Source organism: Mycteria americana, chromosome 9, assembly GCF_035582795.1.
Source record: "Mycteria americana isolate JAX WOST 10 ecotype Jacksonville Zoo and Gardens chromosome 9, USCA_MyAme_1.0, whole genome shotgun sequence".
Taxonomy (NCBI): Eukaryota; Metazoa; Chordata; class Aves; order Ciconiiformes; family Ciconiidae; genus Mycteria; species Mycteria americana.
This window is the reverse complement of record NC_134373.1, coordinates 21,150,381-21,174,926: the sequence shown is the minus strand read 5'-3', so window position 1 is coordinate 21,174,926 and position 24,546 is coordinate 21,150,381. Positions and strand designations below refer to the sequence as shown.

At 36.9% G+C, this 24,546-nt stretch overlaps 1 protein-coding gene and 1 long non-coding RNA gene across 8 annotated transcripts; one reads left to right on the top strand and one right to left on the bottom strand.

Moving 5' to 3' along the window:
• Window positions 1–4: 4 nt before the first annotated feature.
• On the top strand, window positions 5–18,817 carry DCAF17 (DDB1 and CUL4 associated factor 17). 7 transcript variants are annotated; one of them, XR_012776990.1, is made up of 14 exons: window positions 5–447; window positions 1,710–1,813; window positions 3,167–3,257; window positions 4,182–4,321; window positions 5,103–5,181; window positions 5,361–5,450; window positions 7,624–7,731; window positions 8,263–8,368; window positions 11,922–12,064; window positions 13,419–13,528; window positions 13,942–14,091; window positions 15,318–15,520; window positions 15,621–15,704; window positions 17,140–17,175. XR_012776990.1 is itself a non-coding variant. In XM_075511175.1 (14 exons), exons 1-14 carry the CDS (start codon window positions 283–285, stop codon window positions 18,266–18,268), a joined length of 1,653 nt encoding a protein of 550 aa, XP_075367290.1. In that variant the 5' UTR covers window positions 5–282; the 3' UTR covers window positions 18,269–18,817. The 7 variants fall into 7 exon arrangements, 3 of the variants coding, with proteins under 3 accessions (XP_075367290.1, XP_075367291.1, XP_075367292.1); XM_075511175.1 differs by lacking the exon at window positions 15,318–15,520 and adding an exon at window positions 18,080–18,817 and having other exon boundaries at window positions 13,942–14,029; window positions 17,140–17,295; XR_012776992.1 differs by lacking the exons at window positions 15,318–15,520; window positions 15,621–15,704 and adding an exon at window positions 15,074–15,261 and having other exon boundaries at window positions 17,140–17,192.
• LOC142414231 (uncharacterized) lies at window positions 4,319–22,858 on the bottom strand. Its single transcript, XR_012776994.1, has 4 exons — window positions 22,511–22,858; window positions 21,208–21,313; window positions 5,305–5,432; window positions 4,319–4,827 (listed from the first exon to the last, which is right to left on the bottom strand). It is a non-coding gene; the product is annotated as an uncharacterized LOC142414231 (long non-coding RNA).
• Between the last annotated feature and the right edge of the window lie 1,688 nt (window positions 22,859–24,546).

The window sequence follows — 24,546 nt, the reverse complement described above, 5'->3', positions numbered from 1 at the left end:
CACCCGCCCGGGTGGGCGCCTGCGCGCGGCGGCGGCAGTCCCGGCCCCGCCCCGGGGCGGTGTGGCCGCGGCGGAGCCTCGTCTGAAGGGCTCGGATTGCGTCTCTCGGGAGTCAGAGAGCAAGGGTTTGCTCGAGCCTTTTTCCGCTTCGTTTCGCCACTCCCTGGGCAGGGCGGGGGGTGAGACAAATCCGGTGCGGGCCCGGGCCCTGCAAGGCTGCTCGCCCCGCCAAGAGCGAGTCGGAAGCAGGGGGGAAAGCCGAGCCTGCCCCAAGGCCCAGGAATGTGCCCGCAGGCAGCCGCCGGCTGGAGGAGGACCGCCTCCTGGACGCCCGGGGCTCACAACGTCTGCCGCCTCCTCAGCCGCAGGGCCCACGGCTTTTATGCCAGAGATGCTGGTGTCGCCCACAGAAAAAACCTGGGACTCCTCAGAAAGCTAATCTGTCAGGTAATAGCAATGCTTTCCGGCGCTGGCTGAACCCCTGCGTGTACTGGCTTTCATCCGGGGTGGTCTGAGCCTCAGTCCTCAGCCCAGCTGTTTGAGAAGTCCCTGGTAGCTCTGACTAGCAAGTCTGGGAAGAAAAAAAGCTGTAGTTTTGCCGAAGAGAGTTACAAATGGTTAAATTTATTTCTTGAGGCTCAGACCTAGGAATCTGGAGAGGACTATGCTGTGGAAAAACTGTAGAAGTATTTGTAAATCTAATAACCATGTTAGAAATAGCCTTTTATGAGGTTTTATATCACTTATTTCTTCCCCTAAGGTGGCTTAATATTTAATACCAATACTAAATTCGTAATGTTTTAGAGAGCATCAGTGTTACATTTGAATGAAGTTCTCACAACAAAATAAGATAATCAGCAGAGGTCTTCAGGTAAACATACCCCTAATGTGTCAGTGAAATTTATGTTACAGGAAAAATAGGAATTAAACCAATTACAGACTAAAGTGAACTTGACTTTTTTTACTGCTCCCATGCAGTAGTTGATAGAAATGTATTGAAAGTGAATATGTGGAAGTGAATTGGGAATTGTGTTATATTGAAAATATATTTATTGGAAGTGAGCTAAAGTGCCCATTTATGCAACTAGATCAATGGGCATGCAAGGTTTATTGAGATAAAAATGAGTACATCTGACTTACACAAATACTTATATTTTTTGTAAGACTGGAACCTTTGTTAATAGTATAGAGCTCCTGATGTCTCTAATGCATGCAAGAAACTTTATGTGAGCCGTTTATCCCATTAACATTTCAGGCACCTTTTGCAAATAACTGTAAACACATTTTTCTACCTTTCACACAAAACACCAACAGCAGAATGGAGTCAGGTGTTCAGTAAAAATTCAATTAATTACATATAAAAGAGTTATGTGCATATTTACACTCTGGGGAGTTTTGTCCTGGATTTTAAAAGTTGCCGTTAAAGTTTAGTTGCCAGTTTTAATTTTAATACAGGCAAGTTAATGACAAAATATTCATTACCCATGCTGTCCATAACAGCTAATAAAATTTTTTTAATTTGGTTTTTAAAAAAGACCAAATTTCCCTAAAAAAGGTCTTTTAATTTGGTTTAAAAAAAAATCTTTATGTATTCAACAGCAAAGGTTCAATTAAAGTATGTTATTAAGCTGCAAGACCCAAATAAAACATTTTCCAAAAGCAAGGTTTGTTACAAAAGCCATCACTGTTACAGCCACTGTCTGTTTCAGGAAAGTACTAAATTCAAGAACGTTTGGACAACTCATTCTGCATCTCCTATTGCGTATGAAAGAGGAAGAATTTACTTAGACAATTACCAGTGCTGTATTAGCAGGTAATAAATTTACAATTAAGTTACCCTGGCTTACGGTTTTAACACTGTGATTCTGTTTTAGAGATGTCGCTAACTTTACTCATCCAAATAGCCCCTGTGAAATGAGTGGAATTTACTTACAAACAAAAAATAACCAGGTGCATAAATCTGTGTTAAATTACACTCAGATGTCGTTGTGTCTTAATGTGACACCTGCTTTGGTGAAGGAAAGTCTGATCTTACTGGTTCTGTATAACTTCAGCTTTCAGAGCACTTTAACAGGAGTGGGAGATTATCAGCATTTTATAATTTTGCGCTAAAAAGCCAAATGAATGGTAGTTGTTTGTGATCTGGTAACTAGCAGTGTGCTGAAGAATATGTCACATAATCAGCCTATGTAACAAGCTTGGTACTATGTTTATAAATTCTGCATTAAAGAAGTAAATTATTGTCCATGTAAAAGTACAGTGTGTGGAGTACTTGCTGGTTTTTGTTAATGTACTTTGCAGATCAGTTTTCTGATCTGATGTACTCTCCTGTTCCATGATCAGCTGCAGAGGCACAGCTTAGGAGGCAGCACAGGGCAGGGTAGAGGACGGGAAGACCTGCGTACACCAGTCTTGTCCGTGCCCATCCCTCTTGTGAGGGAGGTAGCAGGGACTTGGAGAAGTGCGTTGTTGAGTAAGTTGTGGCCAGAACAGTTTTAAGACAGTGTCATATGATACATAAAAGACAAATTACTGTGTCAGTGTAAACCACTGAGAGTTAATTAATCTATCACAGCAGAGATCTAAATCTGCTTAGCTGTGTTTTACTCCTACATTGTCTGAATGCTTTCCAGTACTGCGTTAACCCGCCTAGCATCTTTGAGGTTTATCTTTGTCTCATCCTCTCCCTGAGGGGAAAACTCTGCACACTGCAAAGTTTTTATTCTAGTAGTAGGAGTTTGTTTTTTTTTTTTAATATCTGTATATGATGCCATGCCTTTATATTATGAAAGGCAACAGTGGAAGAGCTTGAGGGGAAGGTTCCAGGATGATCATTAGTTTCTGGAATATGCTTTCGTTTAATGTATATCACTAAAGTAAGAATGTTACTATTAAGTTTGTTATTTAAAAACAAAACAAAAAAAACAAAAAAACCCCCACAGCATGAAACTGCAAAATATAGAGAAGGTTAGCTTTTAAATATTATGTTATACTAACTATTGTTTATTAGGCCTTATTTTTACTTTGTAAATACAACGTGAAATTGCTCTCAAAATAAGATGTTTAGATTTCTGACCTGCCTAAAGAGAAGGCAGGATTTATAAAACTGTATAAAATGACTTGTTGATAGAAAGTAGACTAATGATTAGCAATCATTTTCCTCCAGCATTGCACAAGAGCCAAGAATACTTTATCAAAAGCCAAAGTGTTCTAAGTCAGAAAAAATAGAAGATGCTTTATTATTGGAATGCCCACTGGTAAGATTACTTTTTAATAGAGCATTGTTGTGCAAAAAACCAAATTAATATCTTTCAGTGAAACATATTTAGAGTGTTCTTTCCCTGTGAACTATTTTCTCAGTGTTTTTATGGAGTTAGGTCATTTAAGGTTTGCAACGTGCTTATTTATTTTGACTGAATGTTTAGAGGTATACTTCTCTGAATTTCTCAATAGCGCATTCAAATGCTTTTTTGTGAGCTTTCATGGAAGATTTTAAAAACAGTGCCTTTATGCTTATGTAACTAACTCTAATTCCTTACAACATAAGTTCTGTTTAATTTTTTCTTTATTTTTTAATTAGCAAGGGCAGTAGGTGGGAGGTCTAGTTTTTATCAGATCTGTTGACATAAAAAAAAAGAGGCACATAAACTGAAGACCCATTAAAGCAACTCTGCCCAAAAGCTGTTCTGCTGTTTCTAGCTAATAGATTATATAATTTCCCTCCTCCTTGAGGAGTTTTTCTCTCATCCACTGTCCACAGAGCTTAGGAATATTAGCCCCATCCTTGAGGTGCCTAAAAATAAAGCAGTGTGAATACCATTCTTAGCAGTTACTGTTGAGTTACCATTGAATGTCTTATTCTGCAATACAAACAATTGTCTCTCCCATACTTGTATCAATTAGATCGATAAGGAGTTATAGTTCATTTGTGCAAGGCAAAGAAGTTTTAAAAGGTTTCTTTTCTAGAAAAGGTAACTGCCTTGCAAAAAGTGTGACAACAGATTATTTATGTGATGGTCAGCTGACTATTTAGCACAGACGCGAGCTTAGAGATCCTGATGTGATTAGCAGGCAGCTTTCCACCTTTAGTTTTTGAGGAATGTGTATTAACTTTTGTTTTCTTGTTGCTGCGTTAAAATGTTATGTATCCTGGTACAAACTTTTTTCTGATAACCTTGTAGGGGGAAATGCTACCAAGTCCATCAGACTATAAATCTTCCCTGATAGTCTTGACAGTGCAGAACTGGCTTCTACGTCTCTCTGCTGATAGTGGAGAAATACTGGAAAAAATATACCTTGCTGGTTCCTGTTGCAAATTCAGGTATTAAACATTGACTAGGCTTTATATAATCAATAATCATTAGTACTATACTGGAGAAAGGGAATCATGTTTATTTTAGTACTGTCCTGTGGTTGACTTCAGGTTTGCTAGTCTCGCATATTACCTGGAGTACTGTTCCTGCATGGTGTTTTCTATAGAAGAATTTCAGCAGCTTAAGTATTATGGTCTCAAATTTGGTATCAAGTTCCACAAAAGCCACAAAAACTAGGCTACTATTGGCTTTTCTCTGATGATTTTACAGCCTTTAGTATTGCAATAGCAACATACCAGGAGAGGACCTTTAAGAACTGTAAAAAAAACTTCATAAAACATAAGAAAAATACATTTAAAGTTTAAGCCATTTTTAACTTGCAAGCATTCTTCTTCATAGGGTAGCCATTTTGCTTTTTAAAAGCCAAGCAGTTACTGCTTCTGGTAAACTGCATCTTTTTTCAGTTCTCAGAATAAATTATTTCCTTTAGGCTGAAGGATAAGAAAGCGGTGATCTGTGAAGGGAAGGAGAAAAATTAAGATAGTGAATGTTTATACTTTCAGAATTTTTCTCACAATCCTGTATGGAATAAGCCATTCTGAGTTCTGTGGGTTTTGCATTACTGCAAACAGCAAACATCTCGGGCACCTCTCCTAAATCAGATAATGAACAGTTTGCCTGGACACAGGGATCTGCCTAGTTACAGTAGATTATATTTTATGTGAAATAATAATTAAAAAATAATTTAATAATAAATACATTAAGATAGGCCTTTCTTGTCACAAATAGGTATCTGAGCTGGGATACTCCTCAAGAGGTAATGGTTGTAAAGTCAGCTCAGAATAAGCTCCCTGCAGCAGCACGACAGGTAAGTTTGAAAAAATCTGTCATTCTTAAATTTTTACAAAATCGATCAAAAAAAAAAAATTTACAGGGACAGAGATGGAGACATTATGCTTTGTTATTATGGTAAAAGATGAAGCTGTCCTACCATTAATAAATGCCTCAAGTATAATAACTATATTCACTATTGTTATTCCTTCCCAGGCAGGTATCCAACAGTCTGTATTGTTCTATCTTGCTGTATTCCAAGTTTTGCCTCTTTCATTCATTGGAATGCTAGAAATAAACAAAAAGGTAAGTTAATTCTTCTATAATAGTGATCTGTACTGTAGTTGTATGAGAAGCATAGTTTAGGCAATTGTCCCAGAATTTCAAAAGTCATATTTACAGCTTATAAAAGCATAGTGCCCTAAAACATTAATTAGCAGTAATGTTGTTCTTGTGTCTGATAGGGCACTGGGGGGAAGATTCTTAATTCGAATGACCAGAAGAGAAAATATGAATGCATTCTGCTACTGGGGTAGAAGGACTTTAGCCTTTACTTAATCATAAGAATCAGGGAATCCTCAAGTGTTTGTAGATTTCTTTTCACCTCTTTAAGGAAAGATAGCTGTGCTTCTGACCCACTCCTAGTAATAGTCTATGAATTCTATATGCAGTTACAAATGTTTCAGACTTGTATTATCATTGACACTGAATGGCAAAATGTTAAATATGTGTCTTGCTTTATCAGTCAAGAGCAAACGACCTTTCTGAGGTTGGTTTGTGACCTGTAAGTAAGAGTGCACATATTAGGAAACCTCAAACCAGATGGCAAGTTGTACTGTTCTGGTGAAAAAACATGGCTATTTTAAGTCAAGAGGGCTCTGGATACAACTTATAAATGGAACAGTACAAACATGCAAACTCTGTCTTCAAAGCTCTGTGAGCTACAGTCTCATCTGGGGTCCAGAGCTATTAGTGGGTTTTAGCTGGTGCTGGTTTGGGTTGAGGCTGTAATTGAGATTGGGCTGGCAAGTGAAGAAGGAGTGGGGTTAAACATTTTTCATTTGGGCCCATGAAAGTTTAGGGGCACTGTGTATTGTTCTGTTCAAAATTAGTATTTAGGATTGGAAAAAACAGCTGTTACCAGTATGAAAGGTATTCTCAATCTGGTTAAGAATGGCGTGCCAGATTCATTACGGTCATAGTAGGCAAAGGGTCTAAAAGAGTACTTCTTCAGTTGGGCCTGTACTGAGTATTCATCAGAGTAATTGTTACAGCTAGGAATAACATCAGGGCAGAATTTGGGATTTGAGAATACACCTAGCACAGGAAGCAACCAGTGAATGCAATGCCAAACCTGATACAGATCAGTGGAATGTAACTGTTAGATTAGAGTTAGGATTGGGGTTACTGTTCAAGACTGCAGAATGCACCTAATGAATCAGCTTTACTGAGAAGGTACACCACAATAAATTCTGAGTTCAGACTAGCTAAGGTCTCAAGGACAGAAAGGAGAGTTTAGGGTTGGAAGACTATTAGAGTTTGGGTCTGGAAGACACTGGGACCTAAGCTAGCAAATGTATTGAGAAAGAGCAATAGGACTAAATAAAAGGCAAGGTCTCAGGAGTGGGTGTATCTTTCAGGATGAAACTGATCACAAGATCATTGATAGTTAAGATCATTAAGATTTAGGAGTACTACAGCTTTTGGGTTTCTTTTTTTTTTTTTTATTGTTTCTAAGCCTGTTTTAACCCTGTTCTAATTGCTTTTTCACATAGTGATTCAGATTAAAGAAATGAAAACTACATTTCCAACCATCTCTGTTAAAAAAAAATTACAAACTTCACATGTTGTTATTAATTAAATACTAAGAACTAGTTTGGGTTTTTCTCAGTGGAGATGTGTTAAGCGGTGGCACAAATGAACACTGCATAATTGTTAAAAGGGGTAAGTCAGCTTCTCATGTGTATGTCTAATTTGGATTCAGAGAGGGTGCTGTACTCTGACAGCTGGATAATGTAGTTTTAGTACAGCTGTACACAGTCATAGAGCCATGATTAGACTAGTATTTTACCCTGGTGATGAAGAAAGAACAGAACATCTGAAATCAGTACTTCTCGATTGAGTTGTTAGCGGTGCTAACATTCTTGTGGGATGCTGGGTAATACAATCTATTCATGTATTATAATAACTGGGTAACATGATATGAAGGTATACTGAGAATTGATTAGAGAATGAATCTGCTTGCAGAATGTGACTAATCTAACCTCAGGTGTTACTGCAGTGCAAAGTACTATAGAAACTCAGCAGAACAGATGAGTTACAGAAAACTTCACGAACTAAAACACTGATCATAGGGTTCGGTCAGAATAAAAAATTAAAGTGATTGCAAAATTAAGGACATAATGTCAGTATTGTGCGTTGTCTCTCAATTATTTCTTTCCTAATAGAATATTTTTCTTCTCCTTTTTTTTTTTTCCAGATATTTGGTAATAGTGTGACAGATGTTGCTGTTTCTAATGGAATCCTTATTGTAATGTATAGCATGGGTCTGGTCAGGCTCTATAACTTCCAGGCCATCTCCAAACAGGTAATGAAATATAAAATTTTTCATACAGTCCATGCCATTTGGGGCAACAAATCATAAATATTCATGTAATGCCACATAGATACATGGGCAATGTGTCAAAGGATAGAGTTCTTGCCTAAATCAATTTACAGTCAGAAGATGCAAATGGGTACACTATCAGAAAATTCTACCCACACCAGTTACAGGTGGCAAAACATAAGAGATACAGGGTCAGACAGGCACTTAAATGCATATAGAGAGGAGCTATGTAAATGGTAGACCAGGGTGTGTACTTCTTTACACGCCTAGTCTGTAGTTACAGATAAATGTTAAGGCTAGAAACTGATGGGCATGGAAGGTTGTTTGATCTGAAACAGAACTGCAGTAAGACTTCTGAGTTTACATTCTTCCAGTCAAAAATCAAACGTTAATTCAAAAATAAGACTTCAAGCAGTATGTAGCAAGATAAAGAATGCAGTAGTAACAGAGCAGTAAAACTAAACAGCGAGTAAATATGTATCAATAAAGCTAAATTGTTCTGTGTTATTTTAGTTCATGGAACAGCCTTTTGATCTGGGACATGAATTCAACTGGAATGGTCAAGTGGGAGTTGTAGGAAAGTATCCATTTGGTCTTCCATGTAACATTAAAATAACAGGTATTTATGATCTTTGTATTATCTTGGCTGGTGGCTTTTATGGATTAATTATGACATTTCACACCATGAAAACACATTAAAATTACTGTAGTCATATTGTGCTGTAGCTATATTTCTGGGTTTACATCATAGTAAAAATGTGCTTTGCTTTACTTCTAATTACAAAAATTAATTACATAAGACTTACCTAGAAAACTGGTACAGCAACTAAGCTATTTGAAAAACTTCATAAGCAACACATGAAGTGGAAACCCCTTCCTTATTTCTGAGACACAACTGCTCTTGGGAAAGAGGAAGAGCTAGGAAAGCTGTTAGTAACACCCAGAAACAGTATACGGTATGTAAGCAAAAGATGTGAGAACATTTAATCTAACTTGCAGAGGGAATTCAAGGAGACAGAATACAATTTGTCCAAGTTGCATTTTGATAATTCTTAAGTTGTCAGAAATGTGCCAGTTCCAATAAAATTAATTCCTGAGGAGAGAACAAAGTATCTATTAAAAACAATTCTTATGCCTCAAATCATTAACTTACGAATGTTCTGCTTTATGTAATGACTTTAATTTCTCTGAAACCAAACAATCACTTCTGTTGGTGCATTTCAGATTAGAATTTGGTGCTAAGAATCTTAATGAATGACCCAAGCCTGAGACTTTCTTTGAAACTTTTTTTTTACTTTAAAAATACATTTTCACAAGTTCATGCTTGAAGCACTTCCAAAAAATAAAAAAAGTAGTTTTCACCAATATCAAATAATGCATGCTCTTATTTCTTTAATTTTGAATGTTTCTGTATTAAACGGTATTTACAGGTGACTGTCCACACAAAAAATGCTTTTGATCTTTATGTTCACAAACAGTATCAGATAATAACAGGCAAACCAAACCAGATTTACATAAACCTGAGGAAATATACAAAGATAAAATACAGACTCACATAGTGAAGGCTTTCAGTTATAATGCAATGTTTTATCAAAGCAAAGCGATAGGCTGCTATAATTGATGTCTCAGGTTCTGCAAAGGGAAATTTCTCCTCATTTTCCTCTGTCTCAGTCTGCAAAACCACAATTTAATGTTAGGAGCCCTGTGGAAAGCATGCTGTGGGAGCTTTAATAGGAAGCCTATACCAGATTTGTTCTCATGTCTTAAAGATCATTGTAGTTTTTAGTTTTGAGATTTAAAACCAATGTACTGGAGAAAACATATTTGATGTTGAATCATATTCAAGAATTTGTGGTTAGAAGGTTTTGAACTCATGACAGACATTTGCCATGGCTGCTCTTTGCAGATAGTTGCATTCCTGTGGTTTTTGAGCTGTTTTCTTTTGAGAATGGGATGGCTGACTGACTGTTTAATGTGATGTAATGCTTCGGTGAGCGAGATTTTAACAGTTTCAGAGTTTAAGCTTGTATTTACTATAATTTAACTGTGTAATTTTCCTGCTTATTTACTCCTAGCCTCCCTACAGAAATTGCCTGAAGGGATGGCAGTTATTACGGTGCTGTTTTTATGGTGTGTTAGGTACCCAAGAGGAAGTGTATAGAGATCAAAACTTAGAGGCTACCATGTACCTACCACGTCATTTACAGCTATTGACTGGTAAGGAATTTGATTTTGTCACAGTGGAAGGAATGGAAAACGTACCTATAAATCTTCATTATGTCACTTCCTGAAAGGTCCAGAACTTAAAACTGTAGTTTGATTTATTATTAGAGGATACAGTAATTTCATAAAAAAACAGAGAGGAAGATATTTTGCTCAGATTTTTTTTACATTTAGAACAAATACTTGTTAGTGTTGCCTGGAACAACTTTATGGCTTTATGTTTAGATGAGGCTGGAGAGTTTTAAGGAAGTGAACAAAGAAGCTCAGCTGGAGATTGAAAACTAGCAATGCTAGGGAAAGGACTTAAAAATGAGAACAGGAGGTATTGAGCAACAAGAGCAAGTGACACATAGCAGGAAAGAGGGAGTTGAGGCAGCAGAGTCACGCTATCACAGTGGTTTAGGTGGCTACAATCTTGCAAATCTTTGCCAAATTAATATAAAAAGAAAGGCATATTTTAGCAGCAGCCTGTACTGCTTAGGATTGATATATTATTGAAACGCATTTAAATCTATCATGTAGTTCGTCTACCAGAACTTTTGAGGGGCCTTGCTACATATGTTTATTTAAAAAGTCGATAGGGTAAAATGTTAAAAAATATTCTTGACTCATTTTTCATTTTCTGGCAGATTTTAATATGAGTAGGTCCTCTGTTTATGCCTCCATCTTCAACATTCTCTACATTTTCAGCAGGTGCCTCAGTTTTTATAACCTATACTTTGTTATATCTTGCACGGAATCTCCCATTTCCTATGTGTTACTCTAAAAGACAAGTAGAAGACAGCCACTTTCCAGCTTAGGAAAGACTTCGTTTCCATGGGCAGTGAACTAATTCCTTTCAGTCTAAATGGCTAAGTTCTTGGAAACATGAATGAAGGAAAAAGAGAGAAGCACTGTGTAAACATAATTTCTGATGTCATGTGACATCTTAGCACCACTGGCTAGGATCTGGATAATTATCTAGACTAAGCAGGACAAGAACAAGTCAAAATCTGGATGAGACCTTTGGGATGCAAAAGTCCAGATAAGAAACTTGTTCTTCTCACAGTAATTCAGCTTGGGTTTTCATATTCTGCCTGTTTAAATGCTCCTTGCAGATTTTCTCCATATTTTGTCAATTTTTTTTTTCCAGCACTTCTCTGTACTGTTAAAAAGAGCCGAGCTTCAGTCTAAAGTTGATTCAGTTGTAGCAGCTATAGAAATTGCTTTTATTTAGCTAGTTGGTAGAAGTTGTAAAGCTTCGTGCAGTCCATCTCATTCAAAGATGCTTCTCTCAGTACACAGAAAACTTGTAAGAATGTCATATTACGTCTGTATAATTTATCCCAACTGAACTGAAGGGGAAACTAGATACCTTTTGTCATTAATTACAAAAATTCCTAGATTTTTATTGATTTTTATGAACTCAGCTACAGATTGCATTCATTGTGATCCACACTATTTTTTTGTATTACGCAAAAGGAGAAGGAATATTCAGATTCAGGTATCTTTGCATTTAATTCTTTTATTTGAGATTGCTGCTGTTAGCCTGTTTCCAGCTATTTATCACTATTTTTCCTAAGAGAATAGTGACCCTTTTGATACGCTCTTTGATCTGTTCACGTGTACGTCCTCTCTCATTCAGGTGAGCTGGATTAATTTTAATTGTTTGCTACATCTTTGCTTATCCAGCTCATTTGGAATGAAGTAAGTCAAAGGTATCAGAAGAGCAGTTCAGCATGAAGATCTGAGAAGGCAGTAACCTTCCACAGGGAACTGCAGATTTGTGCCTGAATGCTAGGTGAAGTAGCATAGCTGGTGCTAGAAAAAAGATCACAGCCAATGTATTTCCACCAGTCTTCAAAAGTTTTGAAGAAACTAATAGCTTTATTGGAATTTAGAATTGTAAGGATCAATGGAATTATGATTGTTCTGCTACTAATGGTGTTAACATTACCGAATATTTGCAGATACTCCACCTTTGCTATTTGAAGCATCTTCTCTGGAGAATGCATTTCAAATTGGAGGTCACCCTTGGCATTATATCATCACACCTAACAAGAAAAAGCATAAAGGAGTCTTCCATATTTGTTCTCTGAAAGACAATGCTTTGGTAATATATTCAGATAGCAGCTTCTCTGAAATGAATGTGTGTCACGTTTGTCTTCATCTCTTCTGAGTAGTGCTCGAGGTAACAATACCCTTGTTTTCCAGCGTGGTGCTCTCACAGGGATCGCCACACAGTGCTACGTGTGCTATCCAGTGGAGTCACGTGTAAAATATTTTCTTCGGAATTAGCACTGCTTCTGATATTTCTTTCATTCCAATATAATCATAGCACTGTCAGTGCTCCACAGCACTGTATTCTCAGCTTAAAAGTTAAGGCTCAAGCAGAATCTCATTACCTGATTCCTTGCATGGTAACATCTTAATGCACTTCTGACTAGTCAGCCTACCAAATGGCATGACTAAAGAAACATTTTAAGTTTTAAGAAATTGCAGAATAAGTTTCCTTAATGTTTGTAGTTTATCCCTGATTTGTACCTTCTTTTTCTCTCCCTAGAAAGATTTTATTACTCGGTTTAATCCAGCATTCCTAATTATTTTTGTTTATTTACTATTCATCATATATTCTTTTGTGTGAGCTATCCGTCTCAGCTTTTATTTTGGATCTGGATTTGACCTGAACATAATTCTGTAATACAAGCAGCTTCTAGGCCTGTTAGTTCAGAGTTCTTCACTAAAAAACTTCTTAAATGTCCTCATCTCTTTTACTAGCCTGATCAAATCAATGATCCTGCTGCTATCTCTTATTTTCAAAACAGGTCTTTCACAACCATAGCTGAAGATCAGTTTGATTCGAAGGGACTTGTACAGTCCTTTCTCACCTAGTTTTGTCTATATGGGTTCATACATTTGAAAATGTGAATGACCAGGATCAGCTAAATTTAACAACAAAAAGCCACTTCCAAAATCCCAAGATTTTGACCAGCTTGCAGCTAAAATCACAAGCTATCCTAGGCTTACACGTTCCACAAATATTTGCACAAAAGAGGCTGAGCCTGAGGTTTGAAGCTCAAGTCAAAGTTTGTGCTAATGCTTTTCTCATGTCTTGACACACCTCATGTCTTTGACACTCAAATTGCTGGAATTGTTGAAGCATTTGCAGAGTGTAGGCTAAATCTTCATTTTGCTTAGTTTCAGGAGAGGTAGGACCATGTATAGCTGTAGTACAAGGTTATTGCATATTTTAAAAGTTGAAACTGTTCCATGGAATATCTTGAGAATTGGAACTGAGTCTTTTTTTTATTATTATTATTATTGTTCCACTGCCATCCTTTCTGGTCATGATTAGGAGCAATACTTAAAAACCTTCAGAGGTATGTGGAGAGGAGATCAGTATTTCCTCTTTACATCTGTGAGACTTTCAAAATAATAATTTTCTAAGCTTTCCCTTCCTTCTTCAGGCAAAAAATGGTATACAGGATATGAAATGCTGTTCACTGGAACCTGACTGGATATATTTCCATCCAGATATGTCAGGTAGAATAATCCACGTGGGACCAAATTTGATAAAGTATGAGTCTTTTTTTTTTTTTTTTTTTTCCCCAAATCTTATTTTCATTAAAGTTGCATAACTGCATAAATTCAGTAGTTTGACAATTTGCAGGCCAAAACACTCATCAAGCCCTAGAAGCTGTAAAATTTATTAATTTGTCAGAATTGGAAGTTCTGGTAGAAACATTTGCAGATTTCTATGTGATGAATGTAGGCACTGGCAGGCAACACTAGATTTTGATATGAAAAAAATTCAAGGACCACTGTGTTAAAATTTCACTGATAAACATAAATTACAAAAATAATTTAGTTCCATTTCAGTTATTTCTTATGTTTTAACATACCTGATTTTTTTAAAATTATAAATATAGAAGTGTTGTAGTAGGTGGATTAGAATACATGACTTTTTTGTAATTTCTGTTTCTTTTGTAGAGTCTTGAAGCTTAAGGAAGTTAAAAATAATACAGACCAAATGGAGATTGCAGAAGATTTTATGATTGTGGCCAACAGAGAAAACTCTGTGAGTTTAGTGTCCGAGATCACAATGTATGATTTTGAGCAATACACAGGGATTTTGCGTATGTGAGTAATCACTGTGTTTTATGGGCTTAATTCAAAGTTTATTGAAAGACATTCAGTGTCTTCATTGCACTTCAAGCTGTATGAAAAAAATTTTGAAAACAGTAACGCTTTCAGGATAGCTTTCTGAAACCTCCAGTCTTTTCTTTAGTTTTCAGCATTCTTTATAGTGTGCAGTATAACCATGTATCACTGATATAAAACATACTTAAAAGATGGTGACAGATTTCCTTCAAAAGAAGGTGCCACCAAGTGATAATTGTGCGCATCTCTGGTGCTCAGGTAGGTTGATCATACAAATGCTAGAAATGTTTCAAGTCTCCCGTAACTTAGGGGTGAGTCTTCATAACAACAAAGGCTATACATTGCCTTAAGTCTGTTTCTTTTCCTGGCCCTGCACATCTGTCACTCCCTTGTGACAGGTTTAGCATTCATCTAACCATTGGTGAGCCAAATCAGTGCACTAAAATAATAGAATAATAGCCCAGCAGAGAAGGTGAGTACTTTTCTGCTTGCCTGGTGAGCTGAACTGGAGCTGGAACAGAACAGAACTGAATCATCAGTGGGTCAGAAGAGTGCAGAAAGGTAAAACCAAGTGGCGAGGGGATGATCTGAACCTCCTGGTAGAAATGAGCTGTTAAATCACCTTGGTTGTTTCATGAGCTCTTCTGTGATAGAAAATCACAAAGACAATCTAAATGCCAAAAAGGTTGAAGAGCACACTCGTGAAGAAAAATTTTTGGCAGTGCCTGGGACTGTCATTTTGCTTCAGCATACAAAGTTATGTCTTGACAAAAAAGCAAGTTTTTATAGTTTGTGAGTACTGTAAAGTCCCTGGAAATCAGTGATACTAATTTTGAAGCTTCTGCAGAAGAAAAGTTTGTGTATTAAAAATCTACACTAACTCAGGTATAAAAATTCCATTGAATTCAGAAAGGATAAGCTTTGTCATCTAATGACTTGCCATACTTTTTTTTTTTTTTAGGGTTTGTTTAGATAACTTCTGTTGCAATAAGAGCAAAGAAATATGAGTTCTAATCCTGTCTGCTGTGCCTTTTCCTTTTGACTTCCATTAAGACACTGATACCCCAGTTTTGAATGTTTCTGGTGTTAATGAAGCCCAGTGGAAGCAGCTGTGGAGGTTTAAGATGCTACTTTCCCCATCTTCTGGAAGTAAGAGTTTAAGAAACAAGTTGGTGGTGACTTAGCTGTCTTAATTCTCATTCCAGCATCTTGGCTTCAGTCACTTCTGTTCTAAAAATTATGGTAGCTGAGAACATTTGCCACCTCTACATGACTGAGAACCTCTGAATATGAGTAAACATCAGTAATATCTCAACTAAAGCCACCGAGTTCATGAGCCTTCATAAAGAAGAGATAGCAGCACTAGGGCTATGCATAGCTAAAACAAGATCCGAGAGATTAAAACAAAGTCAGAAAGCAAAAGACATGAAATAGATACATTGTCAAATAGATAGGAAGAAACTAAAATGCTGCAAAGTCTAGAGCCACTTTTTTCTTTTTCTCCAAAGGTGAATGATGCTGTTACTGTAACAGCTTCTGGCCGAGTGGTGAAAAAACGTTTTAACTTGCTGGATGATGACCCAGAACAAGAGGTAACTGATGTAGTGATTAAGAGCAGTTCGTGGATTATTTAAGATGTTTAGCTAGCCAGAAGTCATTCTTGTTTCAGATGCAGTGGCTGTAACCATTACCTGTGTTAATCTTTGAGTTCTTTATTCCTCTTCTGTGGCTGTCTCTGTCTTCTTAACTTCTAATTACTTCGTTTCCCCTCTCTGTCATCTTTTCTCCTTGGTTGACATTTGTGCTTTGGATAGTCTCTTTCTTTTAAGGACTGATGCCGTCATAACTCAATGCAACTTCAGTGGCACAGAAATGAGATGTTACTGTGACGAACCATTACTCTTCTCTCCATTCAAACATCTCCTTTAAACATGTCTTATAAAGCATTTTATGAAATTAACTTTTTTTTTCCTCTGCTTTAGGTTCATCTAGTCTTTGATATAGTATCTTTATAAATAAACTGTATTTTTCTCCCCAATTGCTTTGAGTAGATTGCAGGATAAGGTATTTAACACTTTCAAATAACTGTTTCTTGAGAGTGGAAACACCACATGCCTTGGTGTTGAGTCTTCAAGAGGCTGCAAAGAATATTTTTTTTAGCTCTCTATCTAGAACTGAAGCTGTAATTGATATAAACACAACAGTTAAAATTCATCAGTTTCTGGCAGTCATTTCTATTGGTTTTTTCTGATGAAATAGATTTTACCATGGTAAAAATACAGGACAGTCCAATATAATCCTTAAGGTCTGCAGTTCATTTCTATCCACTTTTTTTTTACACATAATAAAAATTAGAGTCTGCACACTATTTTTTTTTCCTGCTGTTACACTTATTTGTGATTCCAGTAGATATTTTTCCATTATGGAAGAAAAAGACTGGTTTGAATTTAAAGAGTATGTTACCAGGTTCATGACAGTGAGATAAAGGCAATTAAGGCAGTTCACAATCTTCACCTTTTGGTCTCAGTTCTTCACTGCCACATACTCTGTGGAGTGAGAGAGCGCTCTGAACAGAACATACAGGTGTTCATGTGAATGGAATTACCCTAATATACCCATCCCCTCAAAACCAGTAATGGTTTTAAGCTATACTGTCTCTAACATGTCTGCTTCAAGAGAGGGCATGGAGTTTAAATATGTTTTTTCTGCCACTTTCAAAGTACTTTTTTCTATTTCCTGTATGAGATGTACCAAATACATCTACTTGCACATTAGGATTGTTCAGAATGTCACTTTATTCTCTCCTGTCTTAAGGAATTTTGCTGAAGTACATTGGACAACTTGTGTTGGGAAAAATGCCTGTTGGGTATAAGGCTGTCAAAGTTTTCTTTATGAGACCAGAAGACTTAAGAACTACACTTTTTCCAATTCTGCTTTCACCTGAAAGAAAAAGAGCTATGCAATTTAGGTAGAGGGAAATGTGAATTTATGTTTGATTTGTAAACTTGAGGTTTTGTTTTTCTCAAGACGTTCAAAATTGTGGACTATGAAGATGAACTGGATTTGTTATCCACTGTGGCAGTTACTCAAATAGGAGCTGATGGAAGAGCTCACCTTGACTTTCATTGTAATGAACACGGGATTCTACTTAAGAGTATTCCGTTACTGGAGTCCTGGGATGTGGTGAGGAGAATTCCTGTCTTTTGTTTATGCTAACACTTCCCCATACCCATTTACCTATCATTTTTCTTCAGATTTGAAGCAGATATATGAATAGTGTTGCCAAGTGCTATGGATGAGGTTCGTACAAAATAATAATCATAACTCAAAAGTTTTTAAGTATTCCATCAGACAGTAGTTCATTTATCTGAAAATCTCCTTGATTTGAAGTTAAGATTTGTTTGTTTGTTTTTGTTGGTTGATTCATTTGTTTTTTTGGCTGGGGGAGGGGTCATCCTTATGTATTTCTGAAGTATTTATCAACTTCAATACCCTCTGGCTAGTTACATCAGCTTAACTTCACAACTTGTAAATATAGTCTCACTAGCTTAACTTGAACTCCTCATGCATAGAATTAAGCATGGACCTCACTGTGTGTATATTTGGAGAGATGGAATGGGCTGTTCATACAGTCCAAGTTTAGGTGGACATCCAACTTAGGTGGTCTGAAATATTCAGCACCTTTGGCACCTCTTTTGTCATTGACTGCATAGGCAACTTAGGATCTTAAATCAGATGCCCTGAATTGCACTTAGATTCCTAAAATAGACATGTGGGAAACTTCTCAAAGTTTTAAAATTCTGTCCTTTGTCTGTAAGAGCAGTCTGTGCATATCCACACAAAATTCCTGTCTGATTATGGAGGTCACCAATGTTAAATATTTTTTTGTTCCCCAAGGAAAATGGTACAGGTATTAGCAAGTCATAGAAATGGAGACTGCAATCAGAATTTTTTTTTCTCATTTCAGACTTACAGTCATGAAGTTTACTTTGACAAAGACCTTATATTACATATAGAACAGAAGCCTAACAGGAGGTTCAGTTGTTACGTTTACCAAATGGTCTGTGATACTGCAAAAGATGATGAATCTTCAAGCTATGAAAAAACAGAAAGAGTGTTTTGTAAAAAAGGAGGGAGAATTTTTGAATATATTTAAGACGTAAACAACGAAAACAACAACTACAGAGACTTGAATTTGGATGTTATTTAAGGACTTCATACATATGAATTAGTCAACTACTGTTTTTCAGGCAGGACTGAAGATTAACATTTTGTACTACTACATGAGGTTTTATTTCTGTTTTTCTCTGTAACATTGTACACTTGTCTGTAGTCCATAACGACTTTTCATGTATTCACCAGTTCATCATTAATGCTCGATGCAGCATTTATTGCTTCTCTTCAGTAATTGGATTGAAGTACTGGACATGAAGGAGAAAGATGTGGACTTACTGATCATCTACCATCTGCTGCAGTCTGTCTTACGTAGTTTTACCTATGCAACTTTAATACAGTTTTACATACTTTGTTTAATTAACAGTGTATAGGATACATTTTATACATAGTATGAAAATGGCCATTAAACCATTAAACCACTTGGACAAAATCCTTCTGTTGTTTTTGTGTGAGAAATAAAATCACTCAGGTTTTCTGGTTGTGTTTGTTTTGGTTTAAAGAGAAGTATTAATAAATTATGTATTTTTACTGCCTTTTTTACATATCTTTATTTTTTTATATATATATATTAAAAAACCTGAGCAATTCTCTAGTTCTCCCTATGTCTAGGGTGAGGAGTTGTTCAGTCTGATGCTACCAGATGCTCAGCTCGATCACTGTGTGCAGCCTGTCTCATGCATGCGAGTTCCATGTTGTATATTCAGATTCTGCAGAATGCAAGCTTTCATTTTAAATAAAAAATAACCCCCATGACAACAACAAAACACAGACTCTAGGCTTCATGGTGACAAAGAGTGTTTCCAAATGCAAGCCAAAGATGGGCTCAGGAGAGTAGCTGATCAACATCTGATTTCTCACTACTACCACCATTATCTAAAGCCAAATATTTCTTTTCACTGCCAGCTTTACTAACCAAGTATTGATGTTTTATGCTCATTTCTGTTTGAATTATTAAAGCAGTTCCTCCCAGAGCAAGACACTTAAACTTCATAGTTTATTAAATAGTGCAAGTACTGCTCATCAAGAGTTTGTTAACTTTCCAGTGACTTATTTGTAAGTTATTGCAGACTTTTGAGTTATATTCTGCTAAATCAACAATTGTACGTCAGTATCCATCTTTTGAAAAATGCAGCAATTTGTAATGACCAAAAGGCAGCCCAGTCTTTGATGAAGAAGATTATGGGCTTCGTGTAAGAAATTCTATCACTCTAGATACACAGTGTGTTGCTGCACTACAGATAACGGCAGATGTTCCATCCTGGAAGTTCATGCACAGACATTTTCATTTAGAAACAGGTGAGCTGTTTCTGTTTAATTTAAAACACCTGGAAAGCTATTTAAGAATAGAGAATCCAGAATGAGTAGCCCTGAACACTTCTATGAGTATATTCATAACCCGACTTATGAACAGGCTGGGACACACCAGAGAAGCAGAATCACTTACGGATTGTGCTTTTCAAGCTGTGAACAGCAGTGTTGCCTTCTGTACCTATGCAGAGCCCCAGTATATTCTAAAAATGAACTTCTGTTTGAATGGGAGGAAAATCCTGACAGCAAACCAGTAGATTTTTTTCTTTGTTAAAAATAACCCTGTATCTGAACCAAACACAAGTACCCGCATGCTTGGTGGCAGCCCACCTGAATCAACAGCTTTTATTTCAAGTTAAATTTTGAAACAAAACCAATCCACCAGAAAAAGGTAGTACTTTTCTTTGCCAGGAGATTTTATATGTAAGCATTTTTTGGTAACTGTTGCTGGCAGGGCTGTACTATTGTGCAGTATCACATTGATATGAAATTTGAATAAATGCATTAATCTGACCTGTAGACCTACAGTTTGATGCCCATTTATGATGATTCTAGAGCACTTATCTTTCTCTTTTTCATAATGTAAATTAGGTACTTGGAAATCTCTTACACAATCTGAATAATTCAGTATACTAAAGAATAACAGTATTCGTAAAGTGGAGAAATTCTGAGGATACTCGTGGTTTCCATTACAGAGGAAAAAATATTCTTGTGCACATGCCCAGCATCATTATCTCTGCAAGCACCGAAGTGTGACATTAGTACAAGAAAAGAGAAACAAAATTGCTTTGAAAAAACTTCTTCAAATGTAGTTTATTTCCCATCTATAAATTCAAAAATTAAGATGAATAAAATACAGAAGACAAAAATATTCTTCAGTTTTCACAGGCAGCAGCTAACTGCTTAATGATCAGGAAACCCATTTACTGATAGCTTTCTGTTTTACAAAAATGGGACTAAGGAACTATTCGTGTGAAATTCTGAGTTGCCTTACTTCCTGTGTATTTCAGGGGGTGCTTATCACTCACGCCATGGCTTCCAGAGTCTGCAGATAAAGCCTCAAGTAATTAGATCAAATGTAGTCTCAAGTAACTGGACCAAGTGCATACCTTAAAAGATTGAAGCTGAAAAGCTCATGCTTCCATTATTTTCACTAGCACTAGATGCCCAAGGAAAAAAGAATACATGTATATACATATATATATAAATTTAAATATGTATAGGAACTGTTAACATGAGTAAAGATTCTCAAATGTGTATTTCAAACATAGAATTGAAGGGATCTTAGCCACTCTTGCCAACATTCCCAATTAGGTAACTTCACCCAGACATTCTGCATTTTCAGTTTCTTTATTTTTTTCTGGATATGTCCTGTTACTTTAACAGCACAATTTCTTGCTCATTTTATTCTCATTTTGCCTTTTATTTTCCTCTTGTTACTGCGAAAAATACCATTTATATTACTTAACAGTAACTGAAGACTGCCAAAAACTCACCAGCAAGAAACTTTTTTTCCTTATGGAACTGTGACAGCTATCCCAGATGATGGAACAGCTAATAAACAAATTAATTTGCTTCCCAGTTATAATAAAGATTGCTGTTAGGAATTACCTGCTAGAAAGGACTATAGGGTGGCATGTAGACTGGGTGTTTTCTTAAAGAACAGTTGTGAGGAACTGCTGTTAGCTGCTTTGAGCCAAGTCTCTGGGCTCCCTGCCTGCAAAAGGGAAAATGTTGGTCTAGTAAGTAAACAGGTCATGGACTAGTGAATTGACGTTGGGTTTCACCTAAGGTTGTTTGATACAAGCTTTCTGCTGTTGCCAGAATGTACCAAACCTAAATGATATGAGTGAAAAAGGGGAAGAAGTAGTCAAAACATGGTTTTCTAAGGCTGAACCGCAAAAGAATTTATAGAACAGCGACTGAGTTCTTTCATAACTGCCAAGTATTGCTACAGTCACCACTAGAAAACCTTTAAAGAACTTTTTTTCTAGAAGGTGTGTGAACTGATCTGATATGTATGTAGCAATGACTCAGTAATAAAAATTGCATAGCATATCTGAATCTTTTCTGAACCTTTTATTTTTCTCCATGAACTGGAGAAATTTAATTAGTCCCTGCAAAACCAAAAAATTCAAACGCTGCCCGCAAAAATGTTACTTTTGAAGAATGGATGAATAGTATAGTAATTGTCAACTAGCCCTATTCATACTTGAAGAAAGTTTCTGTGTATCAACATGAATTCCAGGTGTCTCTCCTGATATGTGGACTGAATAGGTTATGAGTGCTAAAAGAAGGAAACAAGTATTCCAATATTTAAAATCAATGTTAGAGATATGTAAGGGAATATCTTTGCTTTGCAGCTATTTCACAATCTTAGATTTTCTGAGAGGACCACTTGAAGCTTTCTGGGTGCTACACCTGGCATTTACACAACTATAACTTTAGCATTTATTTCTGCTTTACTGAAGTTACAAAATGATGACCAAAATAACCTTCAGGAGCTCCAGAAGAATTTTCTGTCAATGCATTATAATGTTTATAGATTAAACAAATTTAAAGTAGTCAAAGTGCTTGCTTTGGATAATAAGAGACTAAAATGAACTGCAAAAACAGGGGGTTTTAAAAAATAAAAGGAAGTAGGTATCCTAGCACTCTGCTAGGAAGAGTTATGATGATACAACTGTTAAGAATTGCTTTGGTTGGTATAGCTTAACAACTCATTTAGTAAACTGGGAGTACAAATGCCTTATTCCTGCCTGAGTGGGGAAGGAATGTTGTGTTCTTAGGAATGTTATATTTTTAGGGAAGAGTAAGTGCACATTCTTCTCAGGAAGAGATACAGGAAGCATGGAAGGGGAAGCTAAAATTCACTGGAATTACTCTGCAGAGTGGCTCAAGAGCTCTGGCTTACCTGAGACGCTGCAGGAGAAGCAATGCACTCCACATGATCCGGAGGACTGGAGGCTCACCAGCCAGTCCTCAGTAACAGCTGCTTGCCAGAAGCCAGATGGAAAATTATTCCGTTAACATGTTTACTTGAATGCTCCACATTCAGACTCATACATTGGCAGTTTTCCTTATTATCTTCTGGATCTGCAGTTAGCCTCAACTTTGGGTATGTACGTGTGTTGCCTGCCTCTAACATGCAATTTGCAGCACGGTTGCGGCACATTTCCATGCTCTGGAGCAGAGATGTAGGAAACTCCTGACTGTTGACACCACGCTTTTCCTATTTTAGCCCTTTATAATGCCACTGCCTCTTCTTTCTACTGCCTGGAAGCTGGCTTGATTTTATAACTGTCTTATAAACATTTGTTTTGTGGACCAAAGCAGCATACTTCCAGCATTTCTACTTCAACAAAATCACTTTTTTTTTTTCCGCTTCACCATGACGTCTCAATGATCAGCTATCTGGACAGAGAAGCAAAAATGGGATCCCAGAAGTGCTACCCCTATCTTTATATGTATTTGGTAAATGTAGGAGGAATTTCGCCATCAGTGCCTAGGGACTGAAAAGAGAGGAAGGACAGGCTTCTCTTGACAAGATTTGCTTTGAGTATAAAAAGGGCGCACATCCTGTCCTTCCCTTGTCATTGAGTATGCAGTGACAAGGCTGCCGAGCAGTGGGGAAGAAAATGAGAAAGCACAGCCAAATAAAAAGTGCAAGCAGTAAAATTTTATAATCTTCCTTTGGCAGTTCCAACTACTGCCCCATGGTTCCACAATTTTCAAAAATTTTTACAAAAGACTTTAAATTATTAGAAAAATATTTTACAACTCACAGAAACAAAATGTTTATGGATTGAAGCACAATAAAGAGTTTCATTGTACAGGTAATAACAACGTGCCTATAACCAGTGTAGAATTTTGGACAAAAGCTGGACTATGTGCCTTATTCTATCTCAGTGAAAGCTCTCTCCAAGGTGGGGAGAGTAAGTAAAGACTATTTCTAGGAAGGGTCCCATTCAATAGTCACAATTTTTGCAGAGATAAATTAGTGATGCCCTCAATAGCAAAGGTCAAAGGGTTCTGCTGCTTAGACATGGAACTCAGTGCCAAAAAGAGTAAAAAGATCATTCTGGTTTGTTTGTGCCATTCAAACACTAATTGCGTAAATTAATTTGTCAGTATTACTCCTGGTAAGGTAACTTCTGAGGGGATATTTCTAAAGCTTTGACAAGAGTCAGTTAGCTGCCATGACAAACCTAGCTGGACTATCTCAGCAGTTTTGTTTGTTTACAAGATGAACAGCCATCAGGCTTCTGAAAAACTCGTTCAAATGCTTTGAGGGCTACTGTAACTCGTCTAGAATGTCCTGTTCTAAGGCTTGGATCTTCAATGACTTGTCCAGCATGGAAAAACAGAGATAAAGTTGTAAGTGGTAAAAGAGACTCTAATCTCACTCTAACAACAGCTCTGACAAGTCAGTTACTGGTCACTGGAAATTAGAAACACTTCCTATATTTAAGGAGTTACATCAAAAGCACAAAATAATGATCTATGGTGACATGGTCTGTTGCTTAGATACACATTCATGTACATTTATGTCTAGGCTGCTGTTCTCAAAATGTATGAATGGTACAGCAACAATGACAGAAGTTGCCAAGTGGCCACGTACCGCAGGCACAATACAGGCAGGAGTCCATTGCTGCCTCTTCAAAATAATCTGTGAATCTTTGCCTGTTTTGTAGGTCTTATTTTGTCTGTCTACTCTGTAGGTTCTTCCAGGTCTGAAGTCACAGTCACTCCTGCATCTGACAACGCAGCACCCCAAAGAAAGAAGTGCGTATTAGGCGATGTCCCGACACAACTGCTAGGAGGGAGCAGCACACTGACAGAGTGGTGTTGTACTGGAAAAACATCAACGTGCTCTAGGAGACAGAGGCTCTGGGAAATCTAGAGATTACGAACTGCTGTGGCAGTATCCACAGTAATGGTTAACAAAAG